This window comes from Pecten maximus, chromosome 1 (genome assembly GCF_902652985.1).
Source record: "Pecten maximus chromosome 1, xPecMax1.1, whole genome shotgun sequence".
NCBI classification, from domain to species: Eukaryota; Metazoa; Mollusca; class Bivalvia; order Pectinida; family Pectinidae; genus Pecten; species Pecten maximus.
This window is the reverse complement of record NC_047015.1, coordinates 50,549,466-50,574,781: the sequence shown is the minus strand read 5'-3', so window position 1 is coordinate 50,574,781 and position 25,316 is coordinate 50,549,466. Positions and strand designations below refer to the sequence as shown.

Genomic DNA, 25,316 nt, shown 5'->3' with positions numbered 1-25,316 from the left:
AATCTGAGTCCCATATGTTTCAATTGTTGCATTTTGGATCGATAATAAGTATCACCTTCCTGTGTTGATGAAATCGTTGAGTTTTTAATTATACGTCAAACAGCAGCTGTTTCGCCTATCTAGAAGTTAGCTTTGATATTAAAATACAACAAACACAAAAACTAGTGGTCATTCGCGGTACATTTGAATAAATATGGTACATTTTCATCAAAATTTAGTTCAAAATATTGCCCAGCGCTTTCATAGTACATGTATAACAAATTGAAGAATTTAGAAAATATGAGATGCTTGTCAATAATGGTCTGTCGGTTATAATCAACGGTCACCATGTCAACATCCTTAGGAACTTTATAAAAATGTTCATAATCTGCTTGTCACAAAATAATACAGCTCCTATGAAGAAAACGTAGAGGGGTGTTGTTTATCAAAACCAAATAAATAATGTATACAGTCATAATTTCATAATTTAGTGAAAAATCATGTATACAGATGTAGCATGTTGGCCGACTTTGTGGTGTATGCGCATGCGCCCTCATATCTAAATATCAGACAGACACAGAAGGCAATAAATGTGTTTCTTTGTATATTGAGAAGCAACTCTACTACTAGTATAATTGAACCGAGAATGATATTTAGATTATACAAAACGGACATATTTTACAAATACTACTAAGACAATAATGCATCCCTCTCATTCTCTCTCCTGTAATTCCTATAGTTTCTATTTCAGTGTCATTGTTTTGTTTTTCCTTTCTTTTCTTCTGTTTATTCGCTAGCTTTGTTACTGCCAGCATGCTAGATCCATCAGTGCTTTCCTCAAGTCCTCCTCACTTTCCTTACTTATATCCTTTAGAGGCAGACGCACCGGTCCAGCATCAACCCCAGATACGATAGAAAACATTTTCTTTGCAACCGGTATGTCTCCACCTAAATAAGTCAAAAATATTATTATGGATGCAGACATATCAGTATATAAATATGTTAACAAATAATATTGTCTATCCTAGTTTTATACTTAAGGTAAAGTTGTAATGGTGTACAATGATGACTAATTTTACATTTTAGGTGGAAGGAGAAAGCGGCTAGTGAAAGAGGTTAAATATGGTAGTCAATATTACATAATAATAAAAGAACGGAAGATAATGGTTAACTAAAAGATATGTCGTGTGATAATGATTTGAGTTAAAATTATAAACAGTAAATAATGGAGGTTTAATATAAAAATGATACTTTTATAATTCAGAATCAGACATGGGGGATGAATAGTGTACCATAACAAAGGACTGTACAGATGACACACATGATATTAACACCTTTCAAAACAAACCGCGACTTTGCAAAACTGACATATTGTAACTTAACACAAAATTTAAGGAGACTATAACATGTAGAGAAATTGATGGAAAATGATATTACACCGGACACCCTTAAAGTTTCACGGGGATGATGTTTTCGCAAATTCGCAGAGTGTCATTGAAAATTTAAACATTTTACAATTCGTGAAAGTTGGGTTCCTTATTGTAAGTGAAAACTGGCTATATGGCAATAGTTAAATACAAAATTTACAGGGAGACATTATATGTCAGTAAAACAATAACATTGTGATTGTTGAACATAGACCATGATTAACGCTCAACCGATCGAGTTAAGAGAAGTTGTAATGTCCCCAGTCGAGCGGTATATTTCGGCTAGTATTTACCAGTGACATTAATGTTTATAACACCTATTAAAGATGGGATATGTCTAATATAATCTAAAAAAATAAACAAGGAAATACATTTTACTTAATTTTAAGGATGATTGTAATAAAAATTCTTACCGAAACGATCTCTGACATTGTTCACCGCTTGTGCCTTTTCCTGTAAATGACAAAAATACAACCAAACGCCAATCAGTCTTTTGTATTATTGATAAAAACAATTAATACAATCGTTCACAATAAACTGTTTCTTTAATTTAGAACTTTCTATGAATTAAAATACACAAATCACCTGAAGTTGAAGCGCCGTCGCCATATCCCCTTTATCGTAAGCTGTCTTCAGCTTGAAGAAGAGGCTGCCTAAATATGATGCAGTAACCGGCACCTCGATTTTAAGACTCAGGCACGTGATGAATTGCTGAAACATTTACAGAGATATATTATCAATAATTTACTTAGATAAAGATGCCATATCCGTTGTCAAACCTCAGTGGCAGATCATTCAAATAATGTCGCTTGGTATATTAGATAAGTTGATACGTGTATATACAATGCATTATACATGTATCTATAATCAACTTGTAATTGCATTCTTTCATTAAAAGATATATCTTCTCATTATAAGATTAGATAAAATGAAAGTGATGACAAAATATTTGTGTTTTACATATAGTGTACAGGGATAAACCCGTTTCTCTTTAATGCTTCAATTTTTTAAGAAGATAATCCAAACATACCACGTCGGACCCTATAAGGACCTGAAAGCGGTCCTTATCCACCAAACTACAGTTGTGGGCACTAGGCAGTTCTCTGGAGGAATGCTTCAAACCGCACAGGTTTGGTATCTTATCCTTAGCAAGCCTCAAAAACTTTGCCGAGTTTACTACAAAGTCAATCACATGCCATTGTAAGTACCATTCTTAACACAATATCAAACTTTTATATAAATTAACTATTAATTTAACATCTTTCGCGTTGAAAGTACTCCGCTAAATATTGATTGCGTTATTTGCAACATCTGTATATATTTTTTTCACGGCAAGTATTGAAGGCGAGCCAATCGGTAATCCACTAAGATGTAACGTTAACAAAATATGTACGTTTCACGGAGCATTTTCAAGGTTTTTAAGGTTTGTCTTGATAACATCTTTTCTCATCTCCAGTAAGCGCCGCAGATGTTACCACGATATAGAAGAGGAAATATTGTTCAAACGACAAACACTCAGAACATCAAGTGCTGGAGCACTCATCGTGTACATATATATTCTGCTTCTTGCATATAGATATCTAATCACTAAAAGCGTAAATAGGTCATATTCGAAAATAAGCAGGAGTCCTCATTGGCTAAATGTTTAACCAAGAAAGAACTTCGCTGTTGTACATGTTGTTGTACTACATGAATACGATCAGTGAGAAAGAGATTTAAAGATGACACAAAAGAAGAAGCGCGAAAAAAAAGATACAGATGCTGGGGACTCCTGAGTTGTATGACGTTGTATGCTGAGATAGTGGATTTCTTCTCTCTTGGAAGGGTCCTACTAACTTTATCAATACGTAATGTACATATCATATACTTCAAACTTGTATGTAAAAAGGGGGACATAAAAGTGGTGTTGAAAATACTTACAGTAAATTCCGGTAACAAAGTTGATGCAGTAGTAATAGAATGGCGTGTTTGGTGCTGCTCCAGCCAGCTCAACCATGTAGTCAACCAATGCTTCTGTTAAATAGACATTGTTCTCAGTTAAAAAAAACATATAATGCATTCAACAAAGGTCTGTAGTAACTACACTTTTATCTGATAATGAAACACAATGCATCTCCATTGATTAGTTTTTAACAGCAAGAAGGAAATTACATTTACAATGACCGAAATGTTTTCAATTAAATTAATTATGAACCGCTGGTTAAATGTAGTCTATCAAAATGATATACGTACGGTTATTATAATAATGAAAAATAAGTCAATCCAATAACTTTGAATAAACAATAAATAATAATCAAATAACGTGTACCCCCAATGTTGAAAATGTTTTCATGACATAAATGATGAAATAGTGGGTATTTTTGTGAGTATTTATTTTTAAGAAATTTGCGACGCTATAAAATAATGGAAAATGCACCTCGCAAAAATAACACAATATACAGTAACTTGTTTTACAATTAATGCATACATCACTCAAACCTAATACCTTCATCCTTTGGTTTATAAAATGAAGGCGCGAAGGCCGCTATAGCCTCGACTCCGACCTCCTCAGCATGACGAGCCTAAAGCAGAAACGAATTAATTGTTGATTGTCTCATTCAACACACAATACGAATATCCTACCATTATACAATTGATTATTAGATAATAAATTTCTATGAATTATACTTTCGAAAATATATCGATGAAATTAGAATTTTCCAATTTTTCAGTCTTGCCAATAGACACCATACCACATGTATTAGTATAAAAGTCAAAGCCTACCGCCTACGTAATTTTCTATATGATGAAGATGGCAAAGTAAACTTATAAAGGCCATATACACAGACATTCTGCTGTTGTAGATTTAAATCTGATCAATAATAAAAGTATTTACAGGCATATAAGTATTCATGGTACATGTATATCAATATGTAATAAAGTTATATATATATATATATATTGATCATCCGTCTACAGGTAAATTAATATAGGTACGAACACTTACCAGTTCTTTGGCGTCCCGAAGGTTGTTTGTTCCTACGTGAGCAATTATTCCAATCCTGCAGTAAAACGCAGTATATAGAAATATAGAGTAACGTAAATCAACTAATACAAAACAACACGAAAATGTGCAGTAAGTTTAAGATAGCGATTAGAATTAACTTCTGCTATCGGCGTCGGAAAATATAGAAATCCATGGCCATAAGCGAGTTGGGTGGTATAACGGCTGGCGAAATAACGGGGCTTTACTGTAGTTAAAAAAACAACAACAACAAAACAAAAACAAAAACAATACCGATATGTAAACGAAATCGTGTGTTGTTGTTGAAGCAGAAGACGATTGCCCTTCCGGACCACCTGGTCACATCATTGTGTTGCTTCTATATTTGGTTCGTATATTTTCCCCTCGTGTTACCAATCTTTAGATAGAGTTTTAGTTTTCTTATCATGTCGGTATTCTCCGTTGTTTTTCTACCCCAAAATATCTAAACCTAAGATTTACTTGGAGACCCTTAACAGATGTAAAAAGAATAAAACCCGCGGTGTGCCGGAAGGTAAACGTCTACTGCTTTAACTACAAAGCATGTCGTGTTAATCTAGGTCAAGTTTAGAAAATATCATGTTCTCAAAAAGAGAACTGGGGCGGTAACAACAAATCATCAGGCATATTTACCAGTATCTTATTAGATAAATAGTGCAAAAGTATTAATGTACATGTAATTAAAGAAAATGTATTTACTGTTGGTATTTTAGACAATTTCTCAGTTTATTGATTATCCAAAATGTACCTAGATACGCAATAATTAGTTTGTACTACTCGAAATACAGGGACAAAACAAACAGTGAAGGTATGACATACTTCCCATCAGCTGCTTTCATCCATGCTTCTACTGTTTTCTTCCTCTCGTCCATTGTTTGTGACATTCCTTCAGCAAGTGTTCCATTGACTGTGGATGAAGTATTTTTATTACTGCAAATCGCTAAATATTCGTGAGATATTTGTTTTCGTTCCAACATCTTTCAATAGCTGTAGTTACCGTTTTATAAACAATAAATCAGACATATAGCTGTATTTGGAACATAAATTAAAATGGTATGTATGGTTTCGCAACTTAAATATTTTATCTTTTAAAACAAAGATTGGAATTTTACCATCTTGAGCTGCAATAGTTTACTGTAAAAACTCTTTTTTAAATCTACTGCTTTAACAAAACTGAAAACTTTAAGGATAAAATTTGATAGAGTTGTGTCCGTAGGGTAACTTACCGAAGGCATGTTTAAAGTGATGGTCCTGTAGGTATTTTGAATAGGCAGGGAATACGTCATAGTTGATTTCTCTGAAAACCCACAAATATGATCAAAGGCATATGTCAACTCTTTGAAAACCAAATCGTACACAATTCAAACTTAACAGTATCTCGGTGCACCAAGAGTACAGATTTCTTTACATCCGATATGTTGTTCTAAATTAATAAATGCCTACTACATCTCACTTGTAATATATATTTCCTGAATACTTCTCAAGTAATTTATTGGCTAGAAATAAGTTTATGAAAGAAAGAAAGAATATTCTGTGTTACTTACGATAACTCTGAATAATTTGTGAGATATTTTCAAGTTTCTCACTTACATACTGACGTAGAAATATTACAATATCTCACGAAAAATGCACTTTCAGCAGTATGTTAGCACAATTAGGTAAAAATACTAAATAAAAATGTAGACATTTTAAATTCCAAATCTTATCGGATATAAGGTGAACCTGACATTCAATTCCAGAATTAAAGATGTTATATTTCAATTAAAAGTAAAGGGTATGTCAATAATCTAAAGATGATTTTAACAGTACTCGATTTCAAAAGTGAAGACATTTGTGTGATAGTAGCATAAATGAATAAACTGTTTAGTAATTCTATTGTAATATTGTAATTCTGAGTGGGACGCAATAAATCATACCCGTCAGGTTTGAAGGGTGTAAAGGGAGCCGACACTGTCCCCTCAATGCGAAAATTCCGGAATTTCTATAAATGAAAAAAAAAAATACAATTATGAATACTTCTTTCAATAACTCAGAACAGCTAACAGAAACAATGGAATTAACTTGATACTTATTAATTTTGAATGTATGTTGACATTCATATTTACTTGGAATAATACTGACAATCATTTAGATTATGAATACATGTACATTATCGTATAAGATATCTTAAATCATGTGACGTCTTGTGCAGTATTTTTTTTTATCGAATGAAAGATACCTTAGAGTCCTTTTTGATATGTCAATAAGCGAATCAGCTACATTTATACAAGTAACTTTAAATTCTTATTTTAATAAGACACCTCGAAACGTTAATAGATATTATATTTTTATATATACAGCATGTACAGTATATAAAAATAAAAATATATTTAAAAAATATATATATCTCAGAAATATGAGTTATTATATAAAAGACATAATATCGGCCTGACATTGTCCCTTTAATACATGTCAACTTGGCCTCTCATAAAATTTGTACGTACATGCCAAGGTGATTTGTACATGTCAGTGCGATTTGTACACGTATATACTGCAGTATCCCTGATAACGAGGCTAAGTAAATACATCCTATAGATACTAAGTATACGTATACCCTATTTACAGGTATGCAGAGATTGAAATTTCTCTAAGTTATAAATCATTTCACGTCAACTCAAATGAGCAAATATAGACGTACGTAAAACTATATTTTTATCTCCACTGGAATGTTAAACATTTTTTAAAAGATATTCTAACTATTCAACTCACCTGTTGTTCTCCCATCTTGTTACCTGTTGCCTTTCCGCCAGGTGTGTACCGGGTAAAGTATACCTGAAATGTATCGTCGTATACGACTGTCCTACCTGTATATGACCTTTTGACCTATAACATGTGATATCGTATTGTGCACACAACAGCGTATCTTCTCCAGTAACCGTCAACTCGTGACGTAAATTGACAGAAATATCATAAACATTTCAACAAAATAAATTTTGCCTCTTACTGCATTCTGCAGACGAAGGGATAAGGTTCCACTTTCGAGTTTTCCATTATCACCCCTCTTACAGACAAAATGGCCTGTCGTTTTCCTCTGAATGTTTCATCATACCACTTTCTTTTATGTGATATCATAATTCAAAACAAATGTGAAATCTACGACCAACGTAATTGTAAGTATTCCATTTGTAGATAAAATACCCATTCCCTGTATGTAAGGTTTTCATTTATTAGTTCAAGATTTGGAGCCCAAAATCACGAATTCTGTGATAATGGAAAGATGGTCCAACATCCAGGGTAGTATATATGAGGATGGGTGTCAATGAGACACCAACAGCCAGGGCCATACATATGCGGGCGGATGTCAAGTAGAAATAAATAGCCAGGGTAATATATATGAAGGTTGTGTGTTAAGGAGACACCAACAGCCATGATCATATATCTGAGGATGGGTGTCAAGGAGACATCAACAGCCAGGGTCATACATATGCGGGTGGGTGTCAAGGAGACACAAATAGCCAGGGTAATATATATGAAGGTTTGGTGTCAAGGAGACACCAACAGTCATAGGCCATATATTATGAGGATGGGTGTCAAGGAGACACCAACAGCTATGATCATATATCTGAGGATGGGTGTCAAGGAGACATCAACATCCGGGGCCATATATATAAGGATGGGTATCAAGGAGACACCCATCAAAAAACAAAAATGTATAGATTCTGCAGACTCGCTATCAGACATATCCTTTAAACAACATGTAGTGGAATACACAAGGTTTTATGCTTGGACACGCAAATGTCCCCTAAAGTGACGGTATTAGAGATACAGACGTTTATATATATCAGTCATCCGTTTCGACATGTAGGGAGATACAGCAGGCATATACAAGTTTTGGTCTACATCATTACCCCATTGGAAAGTAGTGATGAAGCAAAAGACGTTTTCCCTTCCGAAACACTTGGTCTCGTGACTTTATCTAGGGTCTCCGTGTAAATCTATATTATGTTCCTATCTTGCCCTCATTTCGTCATTTTTTTGAGTAAGACTTGCGTTTTCGTTCGTACATTTGGCAATCTAAATTGTGTACATTAAGTAGTTTTAAATTTCATTTTTCAGATCCATATATTTACATATATCTTTATTTATTCAATGGAATTCTTGATGCGGCTGGAAATTGTCGTAATAGTTTTAAATAAAATAGAATGTACCCCCATTGCATTCATACAACCGTAAACGCAATAATCGCACAGTTCAATCCTTATATTTTCACAATGTTACCTCACATGAAATGGTGTTTATGTACGTGACGTTCGATCAAGTTCCTTTCTTAAATAAATGCTATCTTGGCTTTCCGTACATGTATATGGAAATCGATCATTATTCAGGATCAAGACAAATTATTCTAAAAACCAGTTATGCTGTTTTTTGTTTATTTTTGAATGTTTTCTTTAAGATTTCGCTGGACATTGGGGTACTCACCAATCTGGAGTTTTCTCAGGCTCTCGCTCGCCTATAGATGGAACAGTTCTCAACAGTCTCGTTTTTTAAAATCAAATGTAGATCACGGTTCGCCAGTCTGAACGCTTCGGACAAGGTACTTGCGTTTTTGCTCGTGTTTTGAAATAGTTTACCAACTAACGTCTCGGAATTTTTAATCTCGTATTGAAATCCGTCGAAAGCGATGAGGTCATTCCAAAACTCGAATTCAAACAACTTTGATGTAAACAAAAAGAACGGAACGAGACAATGAAATGTGTCTGTTGTTTAAACGAATAGACAAAATCCATGTACAATTGTGTTAGTGTTCGAATGAAAGCATCACAGTAATATATCACATTTCAGATTAAAATACATAGTGCATTAAGCAAATTCAATATAACAAGTATTAGTACAATACAATGAGCAAATTCAACATAACAAGTATTAGTACAATACAATGAGCAAATATCAACATAAAGTTTCCAGTGCAGAAATCCAAGCCACTTATCTAAAACTGAAAAAAATCCAGAAAAGAAAACTATTAACAAACCCGAAATATTATCATTGCTGTCAAATCAAACCCATCTGATTAATAAATAACAGACCTTTTTTTTTTATTCATTTATTTATTTTTTATTTTATGGGGTGGGGCGGGGGCTTTTATTTGAAGAGTTTGGCGGGTTTATGATACAGAATTTGAACATTTGAACAGAAATAGCTGACAGAAACCCAAACATGTTTTGTTCAGTTTTAAATATTTTGCTTGTGACACAGCATTGGAAACATGATAGTAGGAGCATGCATAGTACTCACGTGGGGTCTTGTAAACCAATCAATGTCGTGAAGTTTTCTTATTTTCTGCATCAAGTAGACCCGTGGAGATCTGTGGAAGGTGATTCTAGTCCAAAGTCAAAATTCAAACTACTTTGGTTTGAGCAACGAGGAGGTACATATAAGAAGTCATTCAGTTCATTGCGAATTCGATGACGCCGTTTGCGATGCAAGAAACGAATCATCGTTCTTCAATATTGTATGGAATGAAACTTCAAGTTGCCCGGGTCGATCTCTTGAGAGAAACCTCTAAATATGTTAGCTTTTTTTTTATCCCGTAATACATTAAAACTTTTCCCGTTTGTGAATGTATGAGTACAAACGTAGAAGTATCACAAGTAATACAACTGCGGATGAATGTCAGTTTGTTTGAATTATATGCATATACCTTGTCATACGGTCCTTTCCTTGACATAATATATTCTGTCTATATAAACAGTCAAACACTGCAGACTTGTTCGGCACCGGGGGATTCATAATGCTTACCAAAGCACATTCTCAATTAAATAACCAAATCTTCAGTTCCTGCGCCGTAGACAATATCCATGAATGTGTGGGCACGTGCAGTTGTGTATGACAAACACGTGGCTATCTTGTTAGAGATGGGTACATGTATACGATATTCGCCCGATTATGTGTGTTAGTATATATGTCAGGATGGCCGAGCGGTCTAAGGCGCCAGACTCAAGGCTCAACCTTCTCACTGTTAATAGTGAGACGAGTGTTCTGGTCCACGTATGTGGGCGTGGGTTCGAATCCCACTTCTGACACTGTTATTTTTTTTTTTATATCAATTTTCTATTTTGTTTTATTGTTATCATTTCATTTTAATTGTAACAAAAAAGAGAGAGAATTTTTTCCGGACAAACGAGTGACACCGAAACTGAGTTATCTAATTACATTCTCAAATACAAATTATCATCCAAATCTCGCTTCTGACTATGTGCTTTTTACCCTTATTTATTTATTTATTTATTTACATTTTATTCCGAAGAAAAGAAAAAAACTTGTCAAGAAATTGAATATGGGAAACCCCCTGTTTATTGACAATTTATATGAGATATAATTACTGTCCTAATAATATAAGTCAGGATGGCCGAGCGGTCTAAGGCGCCAGACTCAAGGCTCAGCCTTCTCACTGTTCATAGTGAGGCGAGTGTTCTGGTCCACGTATGTGGGCGTGGGTTCGAATCCCACTTCTGACACTGTTATGTTTTGTATATCATTTTTTTTATTTTATTTTATTGTTATAATTTCATTTTGATTATTATAAAAGAGAGAGAGATTTTTTTCGGATAAACGAGTGACACCGAAGCCGAGTTATCTAATTACATTCCCAAATAAAAACTATCACCCAAATCCCGCTTCTGACTATGTGCTTTATTTGTTTGTTTATTTATTTATTTATTTTATTTATTTATTCAGAGGAAAAGAAAAAACTTATCGAGAAAAACGAATACCACCTGAAGTTATATCTTAAATATGCTGTTCTAAGGAGAAACGCCTGTTTATTGACAGTTTATATGATATATAATTACTGTCCTGATAATATAAGTCAGGATGGCCGAGCGGTCTAAGGCGCCAGACTCAAGGTTTAACCTTCTCACTGTTCATAGTGAGGCGAGTGTTCTGGTCCACGTATGTGGGCGTGGGTTCGAATCCCACTTCTGACACTGTTATTTTTTTTTTTTATCTTTTTTTTTATTTCATTTTATTGTGATCATTTCATTTTAATTATTATAAAAAAAGAGAGAGAATCTTTTTCCGGACAAACGAGTTACACCGAAACCGAGTTATCTAAATACATCCCCAAATAAAAATTATTTTTTGTTATTTATTTATTTGTATATTTCATTGTTATCATTCAAATTATTGAAAATATGCTTTTCTGTGAAAACGAATGTCACCAAAACAGTTTTATCTAATTAAATTCTCAAATTAAAATTATCGATCGAATCAAAATTCTGAAAATGTGCTATATTTATATTTATTTTATTTATCTTATATTTTATTTCGACGAAAAACTTCTGGAGAAACACGAATTGCACCGAACTTTATACCCTTAATACGCTTTTCTAATGGAAAAACAGTATCTTTATGACAATTCATATGATATAATATATAATCATTGAAACTATAAGTCAGGATGGCCGAGCGGTCTAAGGCGCCAGACTCAAGGTTCAACCTTCTCACTGTTCATAGTGAGGCGAGTGTTCTGGTCCACGTATGTGGGCGTGGGTTCGAATCCCACTTCTGACACTGTTATTTTTTAACTTTAATATATTTTTTTCTTTTCGAACAATAATTTTTATAACACATTTAATATACTTTGCCGGAGAAACATTTTCTCGGACATGCAAATGCCACCGAAAATATTTCATGTAATTGCATCATCAGGTAACTTAGTACTTGTTCAAAGTCAGGACTAATTAAGGCGCCAGACACAAGGTTCAACCTTCTCACAGTTCATAGTGAGACGAGCCTGTTCTGGTCCACATGACATATGTGGGCGTTGTTCCCCCGGTATTCTCACATATACGTCATATGTTTTAATTAATATCACCACAATATCATAATGTGTAGTGAAAAAGGCTATCATCGGAGCTTTTCTTTACGCGAGAATTTTTTTTATCTTAAAAATTGTATCAATTATAATTGATCGAGTTATATTTAACTGACCCAATTCATGGTCACATCATTGGTATAAATAGATTGAATTGCAGAATGCTTCGGTAAGAGAATGACTTCAAATAAACATTTCCCCCAAATAAATATAAACTCTTAAAACATTATATTTGGATATATTTCAGTATTTTCGAGATAGGGATATAAGAAATAACATATTCTTATCAGTGTATTGTAACCAAAAATGACATAGTAGATCCTTTATAACATTTTCGTAGTAAAAATGTCAACTTGCGCCTTTTAGCATTTTTTTAATTGTTGATTTTTTTTCTTCATTTTTTCTCTTTCTGGCTGTTCTCTGTCATGATGATTTTTTTATTGGCAAAAATTAATGCTTATCCTACAGTACCATTCTTGATTTTTTTAAACGGGACTCTTCCGGAAAAAATGTATCGTTATTCGTTTAGGAAATTAACTTATATTGCCTCAAATCACAGTCAAACACATGCTTGATTACGAAAGGAGAAAATGACTGTCAGTGTTTAGTTGACGGAATGTCCTCACAATGAGTGCTGTTGAACTAAAAGATCAAGGAAACAAATATTTCGCTTCCCGAAATTACGACAGTGCCGCATCATGTTATACAAAAGCTATCGTAAGTTCGTGAAAGCGGAAGGGAATCCTGGTTTATATGACGACATCATGTCACTTATCTGCTCATTGTTTCACTTCCTTCGAGAACAATCCAAGCTTGCATATATGAGCCATTGCCGACTTTAATTTTGTTACCTTATACCTTAGTTTTAAACATTCTTAAGCTTCGTCATGGGTGTAAATTTTATATTGCCTGTGTGACGAAGGCTTCAAAACAACAGCCTTATACATGAATCACAGGGGCATGTCTATTCTTATATTAAAAAATAGTCAGTAATACCTATATATAAAGACTAATTTCAATATAAGACTAGACATACCCCTGTGAATGAATAAAGAAATATTCCTTTAAAAGTACCCTAGTACCACAGGGGCATATCTATTTCTTAATATAGGGTCTATAGGTATATCTGAATATTGTTTTTGTAATATAAGATTAGACATGCCCCTGTGCTTGTACCATATACATGTGTCAGGCATTCAGTCATGGATAACTATTATCCAAGTATCTCAGTATAAGAGTGTGGATTTAAAGATCCCTGGTTAACCATCTCCTATACTACATCTGCGGTATAATCTGTCAGAATGTCTAAGCCTGGTGTCGAGAGGGCTAGAGGAATGTGGGGCTAACCAATGCCATGGTTTGTTCACTGCTGTTGTGGTGAAAAAGCATTGGACATTTAATTGGTGCATAACACTTAAGACATGAATGTCGATTGCTTTTCCTTTACAACAGTAGCTAGCCATGTGCACTGGTGGTCTGTTTGGTCCAGTTCTGTGATACTTCTCCTTCTTTTAACAAAAAAAAAGAGAGATGATAAAATTTCACTTCAGATCTATGGTCCAAATACAGCAAATATGAATTTTTCAAAAAAGAAGGTTTTAAATTTGATTTCGACCATATAAATGTTTGTTATTGCTATTTCTTTGAAGTTAGATAATACAATTTTTTGTCAATCTCATATTCAAGTTCCCTTTAGTGCTTTTGAGACTGATAACAATAACGAAGAAAAAAATGCCAAAAAGGCAGGATAAGATGACTGTTATATATAAAAAAGAAATAAAGAATATTATTTTATTCTGTAGAACTACTAAATCCTGTTCAGTGTTGTCATCATTATGATCTGACAATATTATTTAAATTAATTTCTTTTTTTTTTTGCAGATTAAAAGCCCAAACACACCCACATTTTATACAAACAGATCATTATGTTACTTAAAACTAAAGAACTGGGAGGCAGCTATCCAAGATTGCAGGAAGGCACTGGACCTAGACAGGGCGTCGGTAAAAGGACATTTCTTCCTAGGTCAGGCTCTGGTGGAGATGGGGCTTTATGATGAAGCCACAACAAGTCTTAACAGAGGTATACATACTTACTATGTAAGCACAGGGGCTTGTAATGAAAATAATAGTAATAAAAAAAGGAGACTCGAGATCAATATAAACATGGTAGAAGATTGATGGTATTAATTGAAAAAGTTTATTTGAATCTAATAATTATAATGGAACAAGTGAGCATAAATAATGAGTTGATTTTTCTGAAGATTGGTCCCATATAGATTCCATTCTATACAAAACATGAAAAATGCAAATTTTTGTCAATGATGCATTCCTTGCAACATCAATTACTGATATATACCTCTTTATAATGGATTCTGCTTATAATTATCATCAGATTGTGGGCTGTTTAAACCACTCTTTCTCCGTCCTTATAAGTAATCAATGTTGTCAATATTTCGTAAGAAATGCTAGAAGGATCTCTTTCAAATTTACATTTTTTGGTCCATGCATTTGTCTCTAATTATATCAATTTTCAACATCAAAAGAACTAAATGGATGACAGGCAGTCATCTTTGATTTTGACAGGTGAAGAATATCTAATATTTATTAGGAAGTTCTGAATATATCTTTTTCAAATTCTCTGTGTGTTCCCCTTGGTCTCAACTTGTGAATGGTCAATTATGAGACTAATCAGAATAGCAAAATGGCCAACAGGTAACCAGTCTTGATTTAACTGTTTCAATAACAAAATGTTAATCAGTCATAACCCAGATGCCAGCGATATGCTATGCTCTGGATGCTTCATTTTCGCTAATCTCTAAAGATGTTGCACTATCAGTAATTTGGATCAATGCATATTTTGATAAAAAGAAAACTTCAAACAATGAAACTGGAAATTTGAGTCTATACAACTTTTATTTTACGCATTTTATTTTTTTATAATTCTTTTATTTTTTGAAGATTTTTCACATATTAAACAATAGACATGAATGACAAAGGTTTAAAAAAAAAACAAAAAAAACATACACACACTCTTACACATACATGCTGTGATCATCATCATCATGCATCATGCATCATCACGTATCATCATCAGATACGCATTTTATGGTTTTCTATGTTTATAACAAATTTTAAATTCTTAACTTGTATATTTTTAGCACATGACCTTGCGAAAGAACAGAAATTGAACTTTGGAGATGAAATCACTGGTGCCTTACGGATGGCCAAAAGAAAACGATGGAATGTTATAGAAAATAAACGCATACAGGAAGAAATTGAACTTCAGACATATCTAAATCGCCTTGTAAAGGAAGAAGCAGAAAGGTAAATTGTTATCTTGTATATGGGATTTTTTTTGTTTTAAAATGTCCTTGCAAAAGCCAGGGTCATATGAGGATGGGTCTGGTAAGTGAGACATTAAGAAATTAAAAATGTATACATAAATATTAATTAATAATGAAATGTATCGGAAGAATGAGAAATACATTGAACAGAAGTAAAAAAAAATAACAAAATTCAATATGTATGATTTTTTTTCGCTACATTTGTTGAATGACAAATTACTGCTTTAAATTTCATCATAATCTTTTTCAAATTAAAATGGCCAATTAATCATCCTGGACAATTGAAGTCTTTTATACCCTGTTACATGTAGTTTGGCATACATTTGCAGGTAAGGACTACAAGTAATTTCTGATTTAATGTGGCATACTAAAATAAATTCAGGTCTATTATACAGAGTTACCGCCCTTTTATTCATATTTGAATGGTCATATCAGAGTACCTAATACGTTATCAAAGTCATATTGTATTTAACTTTATTATATAATTAAATAAATTATTGGTTCAAGCAAGAATGATAAATTCATGGATTTAAAAGTCCTGTTTAATTCTGACGGATTATTTTAATATTCTGGGCTTGTTGTTTGATAAAATTCTGGATTAAAGATAAAGTCCTGTTTACCTGGTAACTCTGACAGATAATTTCAATATTCCGGGCTTGTTGTTATGTTGATCTCTATCATTTACACTTCAGACAGAGGGACGCAATACTAAATAATACAGGAGAAGAAAATGTAGAGGAGAGATTGGGCAGTGTGGATGATGAACATGTAAGTAAATACATATCTGATATATCATTTAAATGTTGTTCCATCTTCCTAATCCACCTCACCACTAGGAACAGAAATCTTTTCTAGCATAGAGTTAAAGTAATGTAAACTTTATTTATTTTACAACAATTGCAAAAAAAGTTCTTCTATCGACTTACCGTAAAAACTTGTGTAACTTGCGCACCAGTGTAATTTGCGCAGGTACTTTTTGGGGCTTAAAATGCTGAAAAAACTTCTATCTGTATATTTTGCGCATGGTATATTAATCACGCTTGTTGGCCCGGATGGAAGCGCGCTAGGGGTCTTACTGTGGGAGGAAACCGGAGTACCTGGGGAAAACCCACATGGTCGGGCAGGTGACCCCATACCTTTTCACATCCAAGCGGGGAATCGAACCCGGGCCGCCTAGGTGAAAGGCAAATGTGTTACTACTGTGCCACCCGACCACCCCAGAGTTAGAGTTAGAAGGTTACAGTGGCAATATGCAATTAAAACCGTATTTTTAAGTTAATTGAATTACACATCAACTGTATATATAATGGCAGAATGGTAGACATTACAAAAAGTTGCATATAGTGTTACTACACTGGATCATAATAATCACAGGGATTTGACACAAATTCCCAACTCATAGTCCATATCTATGTATCATATAGGAACATGGTTTTGAAATATGTGCCAAGTCCCTGTGATACAAGGTATCATTACAATCTGCCATCAAGCAAATTTCACATTTAATTAACACTTTAAATATGCTATACATGATTGTATATACATGTAGGTGCTATTTTACTTTTGGTTTTGCAGGAAAAGAGACTTAAAGAGGTTAACGATTTATTTGCACAGCTAGATGTACGGAGAAAGGTAAGCACACCCAGATCGATACACCACAAAATGTACACCTTACTCATATATACTCCGTGGTGTTTATACATCTGACTAACTTACTACAGATTTAGGGAACCCTACACATTTTAGGTCATTTCAAATTGGTGAATCATTTGAATGAATAATCCTTAAATCATGTTGCAGAGTATATAGTAATCTGGTAATAAGCCCATGCCTGGTAATAAGCCCATGTCTGGTAATAAGCCCATGCCTGGTAATAAGCCCATATCTGGTAATAAGCCAACTTTTGTACACAGAAAACAAATAGTATTTTTTCCAGCAATTCAATAAGCCCATGTCTGGAAATAGGCCAACTCGTGTAAACAAAAAATAATGTATTTTTCCAGCAATAAGCCCATGTCTGGTAATAAGCCTACTAATGACTAATCTAATTAAAATCTGGTAAAAATTTAAACAAATGCCATTTTATTGTCTTGAAATAAACTTATCCCCCCAACTTTGGTTAAATGTTAAGCATTAATTTGCTCCTCAGGCTAATATGGTAATTTGACTTTAATTACCTTATGATTAATATACCAACATATCTGTGACGTTTTGAATATCCAAATGATAATTTTAGACAGTGTTAATTAAGTGACCGTTGTTTTCAGACGAGAGACGTCCCTGATTACCTCTGTGGTAAAATCAGTTTTGAGCTGATGAGAGAACCTGTGATAACACCTAGTGGAATAACCTACGACAAAAAAGATATTGTGGAGCATTTACAGGTTAGTGATATCTTCTTTTGTCTCCTCAGCTTTGATGTTATATTCGTGTTCACTATCTTAATTGTTCACTCATCCCTAGTCACTAGTTGTCATTCACTTATTGTTATTCACTAATTGTTATTCACTCATTCTTATTCACTAATTGTTATTCACTCATTCTTATTCACTAATTGTTATTCACTCATTCTTATTCACTAATAGTTGTTCAATAATTCTTATTCAATAATTTTTGTTATTCACTAATTGTTATTCACTAATTGTTATTCACTAATTGTTATTCACTCATTCTTATTCACTAATTGTTATTCACTCATTCTTATTCACTAATAGTTGTTCAATAATTCTTATTCAATAATTTTTGTTATTCACTAATTGTTATTCACTAATTGTTATTCACTCATTGTTATTCACATATTCTTGTTCACTAATTCTTATTCAATAATTCTTGCAAAAGCACTAGTTATAGCCTGTCTTAATGGCGAAACGGTCTTAATTTTGTTCCAATTCCATCGTTTTTTAAGAATCAACAGAAGCTTTTTTAAAACAAACCATAAAAAATGAACTTGTTTCAGATTCTAATTGGATCTTTTTTTCTGCATTTCTTACCTTGAACAAAATTCATATGAAAACAGATTTTATGAAAATGGCTCTAATTTGTTGGAAGCTGTGTGAAAATCTGAATATCAGAATAAATTTATCTGAAATGTCTATTTGTTTGATCCTGACAGAGAGTCGGCCATTTCGATCCAGTCACCAGAGCAGACTTGAAACAGGAGCAACTGATTCCTAACCTGGCTATGAAGGAAGTCATGGACATTTATCTGGAGGAAAACCCTTGGGCTGAAGATTTCTAAACACTAGTCTCTCTCTTACAGTGATATAATGTTTAATAATCAAAATAATAGAACTCTGGTCCCAGGCTCATGAAACAATCCTATAAAATAACAAGATGTCTTGAGTTTTTACTTGGCCAATCACAGGAAAGGTCATGAACCTTGTCAAATGTGATTTGTTAATTAAAAATAAATTGAAAATTTAATTAAAAAATTGTTTCATGATCCCGGAGCGAGGTCTGCTGATATGAGGGTAGGGTTATCACTGGAGTTGACAGGGTAACATATTTAATAATCTGATTAGATTATCCAAAAGTGAAAAAAAAAGCTTTTTCTAAATTCATTTAACAGTAAGTTGCTTTTATATGATAACCAACCACCTTCTTAAAAAGAGTCATGTTAAAAAAAAATCAGATTGTGAGATAACTTTTAAAAAAGACTGTTTTATACTCCAAAACACTTGCTGGACAGTAAGGCAACCCGATTTAACGGTGGTGGTTGCAGGGTTATGGAGTTTGATTTTTAATATTCAGAAATGTAACAGATGGTTTACGTTTCATATAAAGTGAATAAGAAATAAAAAAACAAAGCAGAAGTCTTTCTTTCATATTGACATTATCAAAATTATTCATCAATATTGTAATTTACTTTGATCTGTCAAAGCTTTAAATGACTTGGGAGGTTTATATTTGTCTCCAGGAGGGTCAATTATACATTTGTCTCGGAGCGCTTGTCTGTGACAGAATTTCAACAATTGAAAATCAGATACCTTGTAACTTAGTCTTCCTGAATGTACAACTGTTCTATCATACAATCAAAGGATTTTTATTTATCTTGACCCCCATAAATATTTTTATTTTTCACAATAGCCATGATTTCATGTGTACAAAGTGTAATCGTCAAAGTGCCGAAAGTATACACACTGCTTAAACCAAAAATATATAAAATGGCATCTATGGTAGATATATCTAATTAACACCAACAAAGGAAAAATCTTAACAACGGTGTCCTGAAAGTGATTTCTTTTAAGGCGAAAGTTATGTACAAAAGAGGTCTGGAGCACAAAAGAATTTCTTCGGTTGTATTTATTATTCACTTCGAACTTAAATGATAAAAAGAGAAACTTGAGCTTTTTGAGGAGGATAACGGCATAAAGTATAAACAATGGGTATTGTTTGGAAATGTACAACAGCCTATTCTTGTTTTCCACCGAGATGTAGCATATTTAAGGGAGGGTGTGTTCCCAAATGTTCAGCAGTATATTATGGCTGGCCTGTCCCAATATTAAGTTTTACATATGATTTAGAGGGGACACAGAAAAAACAGATTATCTTGCAGCGTAATTAAGTTATATCGTTATTTTTTGAAAATTTCAAAACATTGGTATTTTCCCTTCTAATTCCTGTAGGCTTAAACCATTACAGTGACAGATGATTATCAGTAACCATTGTATTTAGACATTTTTCGGAGATGTAAGTCATACTGCTGTTGAAAAATGGCACCAGAATAATTTAAAGTACCAATATGCTCAATTTGACCTTTAGAGGTTGTGTTTAAATTCATGACATCATTTTAATGAGCTGTTAGATCTAGAGTCACTTTGGGTATGATGGCTGAACAAATACCTTCCAGACTGCATAATACATATGAAAATGAGAATTGTTTTGGATTGTATACAGTATATCACTTAAATTTTTGATGTAGATTAGATGAACTGATATTTGTGAAATCAATTAAGAATTTTAATTATAAGCTGTGTATATTTGGCTATCAGAAAGGCATTCAAGTTGGCAAGGTTAGTGTTTTCTGAAGGCATTTTGATCAAATGTATGCTCAGAGTAATACAGTAGTCTTCAGGAATGCCTTAAAACCAAAACAAAAAACAAAAAATCAAAAAGTTTGGATTCAAATGGGCCATAGGCAGATTTTCATTCAATTTGTTTGTCTGAAAAAATCTTTATCCTGCAGAATGTGTTAATTATTTGAAAGTTTCAAATTGATAGATCTAGGCTATAAATGAATTGGGGTCTTATGTTTTTTTATATATATAATTTTGGTCACTCCTTTTCCAAAGATATACATGATAATGTAAGTCAGTGATTTTTCCGCTGGTCATTTGACATGCTGGACAGACCAGATCTAGGTGAATGAAATCAGCTGGATGATCAGCTGAAAGGTGACAAACTCTTATAGAAAAACTTGTATTGAAAATTGTTTTAGAGCAGTTGAGATAAACAATTTGTTATTTTAGATTGAAAGTTTTGAAGAGAGAATTCTTGTTGGTTTGAAAGTTTGGTATGTATCATTTTACTTAAGTTGGAAGGTTATTTTATTATTATTATTAAAATAAACTGTAGATTTGAGAAAAGTTTGAATGAATAATGTAAGGATGAAGTTAAGGAGGACTGATTTTAATAAATCTTGCAAAAAGCCTGAAATTTGAGGACGTTCGTGAAAATGGGATCAGTTTTGAATGCATGTTGATGGATTTGAGGAGAAGAAAGTGAAGAGTTTGGAATCTTTGTACAATATGGTCAATAGGCATGTTTATGTAAATTATTGAGAAATATAGAATTGTTGCCAGAAACAATGGATTATGATTCATTAACATAATTCATGTGTTGTGTGTGTAAATTGTGATGGTGAGGGGTGCTTTTCGTTGTTGTGTAACGATATATATATATTTTTTTTTTCAAATTGGACATAAACTCATAGTATTGTTTTTAAACATGATTGATTCAAAGAATCATTAAGGGTTGTTTCAGTGAAATATATATCCAACGGGAGGACAGAATTCTATGCATGGTGCGTGCTGGAGAAATCACTACTTATGATAAGGAATTGTTTGTCTAATGAATAAAATCACGTCTCTGAGTGGTCCCTGTTTGACAAACATGAAGTTCTTCCATTGGTTATTTAATTGTTTTCGAACAAACCGGAGGTTTATCGTATATATAGATATTATACTGGAATAACTCTTACTGTCTGTGAATGTTTTTGTGTATAAAGAGTTTTATTGTCGATACAAGAAACAGAATATGTGACGTCCCAGTTCAGTTTGTCTGATGGCATATTCTTTGTTCTACGTGTGTGTGTAAAACTTATAGTTGAATATACATGTATGTTGATTAATATCATGTTATGAAACTCAGTATATACCATTTAGAACACACAACATAGCATGTACATGTGTATAGTAAAAAAAAACTCAAAAAAAACATCATAAATGTTAAGATTACAATACATGTATATGCATTTCGAAACTATACAGAGTGTAAGAATTTTTTTACCATATGATTTAATCAGTACTTATTTTAAAAACTGTTTTAGTTAATCTAATGCCATATTATTATTTTGAATGTTGTTTTCATTTTGTTTTACTTTTCAATGAATGTACATGTATTGAATCCCAGATGTTGGATGGGTTTTCCTTTTTTAAAAGTAAGATTTAGTACTGCATATAAATACTTTAATATTTTCTCTTCAATTTTCACAAAATATATAAATGAAATCTAAAAATATAGACCATGGGTAATTTGCATAACCAAGGCTAAAATTGGAACTAATGGCAACCACAAAATCATATTTGAATACAGCATGAAAAATCAGTTCATGTTGAATCTAGAAATAAGGAGAGGGTAAAAATGTGATCATTGCTGTTCTGGTCTTTCATACGCCCGTCAAATCTGACGGGAGTATTTAAGTTCAGGTATGGCATCTTCTGTTCAGTGTAAACTTTCATTTGTCCAGAGATCACCTTCATTTTGCAACTAGAAATTTAGTAGGCTGTATAACCATTTTTCAATTGATTAAATTATATAATCAAAAACCTTGTTTTCTACCGCACTCATCACCTACAAATAATTTTTTTTCCTTTTCTCTTAGATATCATATCTCTCCCACATTAGACTGCCAAACCCTTTATAATGCCAAATATTTCACTAGACAAATGATGGCATTGTATCTGAATGAGTAACTGATCAGATATACTGGTGAGTATATAATGTACTAGTAAGAAAAGTTTCATGTAAGTAAAAACTGGAGGATGGATATTTTTTTCTTATAAAATGTGTATGCACCCTGGTCATTTGTCAAATTACTTTTTAGCTATTTAATTTAATTCTTTATTAATCGTAAACTGATACAGTTCATGGATATAACATTTGCATACATTAAATTACAATAAATATGTCCAGGGTCAATCATACAAAATCTAATTTTCTGCTAAATAATTTCCTCGTAATATGTTTGTATGATGAACAAATTTTCCTAAATTACACAATTCTTTTGTATTACAAGATGATAGAAATATAACTAATTTGAAGACGGAGGGATTTACATACATGTATTTAAAGATAGGGCTCAATATATTTGATTCTCAGCTCACATTACAAGGGGCATTTAAAAATGAGGTGATATTCATCCTCGATGTCTGAGTAAGACAAACAGGGCAGGTTCTAAGATACCTAGGTACGTTTCTATGTCTACCTGACTCGATAAGGAGACAATGGGAAGGTAAACGTAATCTAACAATACCTTTTTTTCTATAATTAGCAGGAATTAGTTTTAAAAGATATGTTTGCAACGTTAAATGATCTACAACATGCCTGTATAAAACACATTTCGGCGATGACACACAAAAAAAATGTCAAATTCTTGTTTGAAATTGTCTAACAATCGTTGTTTTACTGTAGCTATGAAATAACTTATATTTGTAACGTGTTGGGAAACCCACATGTTCATCATACCTAGTGAGCACAGCTCGTGTTTTACTTTGGCAACCCAGTTTTTACAATTTGGGTTCACCTCACAATAGTTGTACATATATTCGTAACATGCATTTAATATACAATTTTTGGTAGAAGTTAATTTACCCCAGTATTTGAGTATTCAATTTACGAGAGAGGACCATTTAAAACCTTCCCAATTCAAAGTATACCATAGCATTTGGTGTCAAACTCCAAAGAATATTTTTACAAAAATCTAAATGTAGCTAAGACCTGCCTCAATTTTGTGTTCATCTCTCTTCATATTAATGCAGTTGAATGCAAACTGTTTATAATCTGGGGATTATCAGTAATAATCTGAGTATGGGATTATCAGTGATAATCTGAGGATGGGATTATCAGTGATAATCTGGGGATGGGATTATCAGTGATAATCTGAGGATGGGATTATCAGTGATAATCTGAGGATGGGATTATCAGTGATAATCTGAGGATGGGATTATCAGTGATAATCTGAGGATGGGATTATCAGTGATAATTTGGGGATTATCAGTACAAACAAGGTACATACTATGCTAACTTATTTGTTGTTACCATATTTGTAGAATAATGAAGCATTCTATTTCTCAAATTTTATGTCTTGAGTAGCCATGTTTGTCTGCAAGTTTTAATATGTTGTATGGAAGAAGTGTTATTTTTTGACTGGTAAAATAAAATGCTATATTACACAATTGAATTGTATTTCTCACTGTCGTTAGACAACCTAGGATTTGTGATCATTTTTAGCTCACCGGTTACGAGTAACCGTGAGCTAATGCTGTACCCCCAGCGTCAGCGTCCCACCCCACTTAAAAATTTTGGGGCAAGTTTTTTGGAAAGCTTGTAGGTCCAAAAGTATGCACCTCACACCCTTCTCATTTGGTTTATACATGCATTAGAGGTTCAGGAGTGATGTTATGGCAAAATCCTGCAGAAAAAATTTGTGTTTTTTTTTTTTGCATTTTACCATTTTGTGGACTTAATGTTTTTGGCACCAAAAAGATTGAGAAATAGCTATAACTCGCTTGAACTAATACTAAGAACAAAGGGGAACTTCCACACAATTTATAAATATCCTTCCAGTACAATGTACTTAATTCTAAAGAAATCTTCAACTGGCAAAATCCAAGATGGTCACCTTCACCATTTTAACTTTTGGATCACTCGGAACTAAACAGGCACAACCAGGGACTGATTCAGAAGGAAACTTGTATATTATCTTATTAACGTCCTCTAAACATGACTTCTTTCCTTGAGGGATGGCGGCACTGACCACTGAAATATCCTTCCAGTAATAATCCTGGTGCCGTAGATTGTGAATTCTAGGCCCAGTCAGGGCATGAGTCGTAAAGTTGTCTTCCTTCGTCATTTTGTGTTACTATGTTATAAATATATATATATATATTTTTGATAATATGTAGAAACAACAGCACAAATTTGACAGGATTAGCACTAACGTTTAATCTGTACAATCTGTACACATATATACATACACAGCATCTAGGCATGAATATATACAATCACTCGTTTATGTCTCACAGATATGCTTAACAAATAATATCACAACAGCATATAACAAACGCTAAATCTAGGTCACAAAATGGAAAAAGATATGGTTTGATGGATACAGAGAGGGGGCCAATATTTAGTTAAGTCGACAACATATAATGTAACAGTTGTAATGGTAATGTTGTAGTCTGGGTCTTGTA

General features: G+C 33.1%; 2 protein-coding genes and 4 non-coding genes across 7 annotated transcripts; 5 read left to right on the top strand and 1 right to left on the bottom strand.

The window, feature by feature from the left end:
- Nucleotides 1-408: 408 nt before the first annotated feature.
- On the bottom strand, nt 409-9,765 carry LOC117337144 (N-acetylneuraminate lyase-like). 2 transcript variants are annotated; one of them, XM_033897980.1, is made up of 11 exons: nt 9,700-9,765; nt 6,345-6,409; nt 5,655-5,725; nt 5,248-5,335; nt 4,393-4,447; nt 3,892-3,967; nt 3,327-3,419; nt 2,437-2,582; nt 1,992-2,117; nt 1,820-1,859; nt 409-927 (listed from the first exon to the last, which is right to left on the bottom strand). In XM_033897980.1, the coding sequence occupies exons 1-11, from the start codon at nt 9,748-9,750 to the stop codon at nt 782-784; spliced, it is 957 nt and encodes a 318-aa protein (XP_033753871.1). In that variant the 5' UTR covers nt 9,751-9,765; the 3' UTR covers nt 409-781. The 2 variants fall into 2 exon arrangements, with proteins under 2 accessions (XP_033753871.1, XP_033753879.1); XM_033897988.1 differs by lacking the exon at nt 9,700-9,765 and adding an exon at nt 7,177-7,270.
- Nucleotides 9,766-10,368: 603 nt separating this feature from the next.
- Trnal-caa lies at nt 10,369-10,487 on the top strand. Its single transcript has 2 exons — nt 10,369-10,406; nt 10,442-10,487. It is a non-coding gene; the product is annotated as a tRNA-Leu (tRNA).
- A 316-nt stretch (nt 10,488-10,803) lies between these two features.
- Nucleotides 10,804-10,922, top strand: Trnal-caa. Its single transcript has 2 exons — nt 10,804-10,841; nt 10,877-10,922. It is a non-coding gene; the product is annotated as a tRNA-Leu (tRNA).
- Nucleotides 10,923-11,271: 349 nt separating this feature from the next.
- Nucleotides 11,272-11,390, top strand: Trnal-caa. The gene is made up of 2 exons: nt 11,272-11,309; nt 11,345-11,390. It is a non-coding gene; the product is annotated as a tRNA-Leu (tRNA).
- A 467-nt stretch (nt 11,391-11,857) lies between these two features.
- On the top strand, nt 11,858-11,976 carry Trnal-caa. The gene is made up of 2 exons: nt 11,858-11,895; nt 11,931-11,976. It is a non-coding gene; the product is annotated as a tRNA-Leu (tRNA).
- An 862-nt stretch (nt 11,977-12,838) lies between these two features.
- On the top strand, nt 12,839-24,299 carry LOC117337138 (E3 ubiquitin-protein ligase CHIP-like). Its single transcript, XM_033897966.1, has 7 exons — nt 12,839-12,997; nt 14,162-14,360; nt 15,439-15,604; nt 16,317-16,392; nt 17,200-17,256; nt 17,892-18,008; nt 18,737-24,299. The coding sequence occupies exons 1-7, from the start codon at nt 12,908-12,910 to the stop codon at nt 18,860-18,862; spliced, it is 831 nt and encodes a 276-aa protein (XP_033753857.1). The 5' UTR covers nt 12,839-12,907; the 3' UTR covers nt 18,863-24,299.
- The last annotated feature ends 1,017 nt before the right edge of the window (nt 24,300-25,316 follow it).

Bases quoted from the DNA above. Each gene is read 5' to 3' on its own strand.
- LOC117337144 (XM_033897980.1), bottom strand. From the start codon at position 9,750: ATGCAGAAAATAAGAAAACTTCACGACATTGATTGGTTTACAAGACCC. The intron at 6,410-9,699 runs GTGAGTACTATG...TTTCATTTATAG, and splicing joins ATTGGTTTACAAGACCCCAC to AAATTCCGGAATTTTCGCAT. The intron at 3,420-3,891 runs GTATTAGGTTTG...TCTATTTAACAG, and splicing joins TTATAAACCAAAGGATGAAG to AAGCATTGGTTGACTACATG.
- LOC117337138 (XM_033897966.1), top strand. From the start codon at position 12,908: ATGAGTGCTGTTGAACTAAAAGATCAAGGAAACAAATATTTCGCTTCC. The intron at 12,998-14,161 runs GTAAGTTCGTGA...TTTTTTTTGCAG, and splicing joins CATGTTATACAAAAGCTATC to ATTAAAAGCCCAAACACACC. The intron at 18,009-18,736 runs GTTAGTGATATC...TGATCCTGACAG, and splicing joins ATATTGTGGAGCATTTACAG to AGAGTCGGCCATTTCGATCC.